Source organism: Pygoscelis adeliae, unplaced genomic scaffold, assembly GCF_000699105.1.
Source record: "Pygoscelis adeliae isolate BGI_AS28 unplaced genomic scaffold, ASM69910v1 Scaffold311, whole genome shotgun sequence".
Classification (NCBI taxonomy): Eukaryota; Metazoa; Chordata; class Aves; order Sphenisciformes; family Spheniscidae; genus Pygoscelis; species Pygoscelis adeliae.
This window is the reverse complement of record NW_008824118.1, coordinates 645,777-648,071: the sequence shown is the minus strand read 5'-3', so window position 1 is coordinate 648,071 and position 2,295 is coordinate 645,777. Positions and strand designations below refer to the sequence as shown.

Sequence of the window (2,295 nt, the reverse complement as noted above, 5' to 3'; positions counted from 1 at the left end):
CTTTTAAAAATCTCCCATCGTGGAAAAAAAGAACACTAACAACTCTAGTTAAGTCTGGAGTGGAGATTGGATTAACTAAGTTAAGATTGGACTCTAAGTCCAATCTTCTTAGTATGTATTTTGTTGCTCAATTTATGTTCACAAGAGCGCTGAAGGAACCCATAAAACTGTGGGATTATTTCCTGATGGTGACCCTTCCCTTTGCATTTGCAGTTTTGAAATGAGAAAGCATATAGGAAGATGTGTGGTTGAATCTTTCCACATAATCCAGACCTGGAATTAAGAAGTGGGCCCACAACTTCAGAAATCAATTTAACCAGCCACCGCAACACACTGCAAAGGGTTTCAGAGCCAAATATGCCCCTTCCTGAGGCTGATGTTACTGGCACCCCGGGTGTCTGACCACAGGCACTACTTCTGACCCAGCTGCCAACTTCTCTCCCAGGCCAAGACATTAAAAATCCTTTTGAATTTTAGTATTTTGTTGCTAAACTGTTTGGGGAAAACAGTATCAATGCCTCTTATCTTTGATTCATGGAGTTATGGTCATGGTAAGTCTGCAGTCTCCCTAAGAACTTGTGTTTAGAAATGGAGGCACTAAGTTCATTTTAAGAGCCACAGCTGTCTTCCTGAAAAGCTTTAGCATGCTTTTTACCCTCGGGAAGATACGATATGTAAGTCCTGCTCTGAAAGGATGTCATCACTAAGCAGATGAAACCACTCCCCAACTTTGAAACCCCTTGCTGCCAGTCTGGTATGAAACAGAAGGGATGTATATGAAGGGAGGATGGCCAGATGGGTTGCAACAGGGCAGTCCCAGTTATCATTCGGTCCCACAGCTTTCCCATTCGCCGCCACCAGGCATGTCCCCCTGCAGCTGCAGGCTGCCGACTTCCGTAGTGGTAGCCATGCGCTGCGCTCCAAATGGTCCAAACCATTCCAAGAGATTTATGGGGTCTCCTCAAGCTAAAGGCTGCTGGGGCTTTCTATTCAGGACCAGCAAAATTGGCAGGTGTGCAAGGCAGAGCCAGACCCTTGTGAGAGACTGAAAGAGTTAATGTAGGTCCCAAACATTGTGGCAAACCAGGTTGCAGTCTGCGTGGCAATGGTGGGCTGCAGGTGAGTGGCACGGGAGGCGGAGGGCGTGCCGGAGGGTGTGCAGTTCCCTGTTCGGATGGGCCCGCACCATGTATGGCCTGAGGTCATACAGAGTTCATTTGAGGAAGGGGCTCGTGACCACCCAAAAGACCCTCTCGCGACCACACGTCCACCATTGTCATCGTGGGATCCAAGGGTGTGAACGCTCTCTCCCTCCCCCCGCCCTTTCCCTCCCTCCACCCCCACTCCCCTTCCCTCTCCCTTCTCATCACTGCCTTAAAAGAATCCACACCGTCTATTATTACACTTTCCAAGTTTAAGTTGCTTGTGCCATAAATAAAGCATTTAATTGATTGCCTGGTGTAGTTTCACCTTAATTTAGCCCAAGGGAATCACGAAACCACTATGACCCCGAGTCACCCAGCCTGGGTCGTAACAACCCTCTGCTGTGGGTAGCCAGCGGGTATGTCCTGGTCCCAGCAGTAAGTGTTTTTCCTGCAGGTGTAAGAGTCCTTGCCTCTTGTCAGCCTGAGGTGTGGCATGACCAGACATGATTTTTCTTCCTCTTCTTTCAAATGAAGGTTTCAAATGGAAACTACTAGCACAGGCTGTGGGTGTTAATTGGAACAAGTAAGATACCGGGTACCTGGAAGACACGATAAACGTTCAAACCGCAGCCAAGGCCCAGCCCGTGCCAGGTAACGTAGCCCCAGGAGACCTCTGGACGGGGCTGGGAAGACTGGAGCTACGCCTCTTGGCAGGTCACACCACCTCGCTGCTTCTGCATTTCCTCTTGCCCCGCGTTTGTCCAGCGCTGCCGATGGAGAAGTTAGGACCAGGGTGAGACGGGGCTCACAGGGGCATAAACGGCTTTAAAGAGATACCTTCGCTGCTAGGTGGCAAAGTCTCCCCACCGTGATAAATTTCCACGCTAGAAGTGGGCTCCCGTTGCTGCGCGCCCGGCCTGAAAAGCATTGCTTTTTAGCATCAGCGCAGCACAGCACTGGAAGCTGCTATAAAACTATAAAGCTACACTTGGGCGCAGCAGCTGTTTTATGGCTGTTATCTCCGTAAAGCGTCATTATTATGAAATTACTCTTTCTTTCCAACACTGCGGTAAAACTTTTTTTTTTTTTCTTTTTTAAAATTGGATAACATAACGTAGGGTACTTTACTGCATTTTTTGCAATCACAGGT

The 2,295-nt window shown here is 48.5% G+C and overlaps 1 protein-coding gene across 1 annotated transcript in view; it reads left to right on the top strand.

Moving 5' to 3' along the window:
- Positions 1-1,105: 1,105 nt before the first annotated feature.
- The window catches only part of FSD1L (fibronectin type III and SPRY domain containing 1-like), a 36,439-nt gene continuing 35,249 nt past the window's right edge, over positions 1,106-2,295 (top strand). The window contains exons 1-2 of the mRNA XM_009334318.1: positions 1,106-1,119; positions 1,481-1,580. Coding sequence (XP_009332593.1) covers positions 1,106-1,119; positions 1,481-1,580 — 114 coding nt within the window. The remainder of the gene's footprint in view (positions 1,120-1,480; positions 1,581-2,295) is intronic.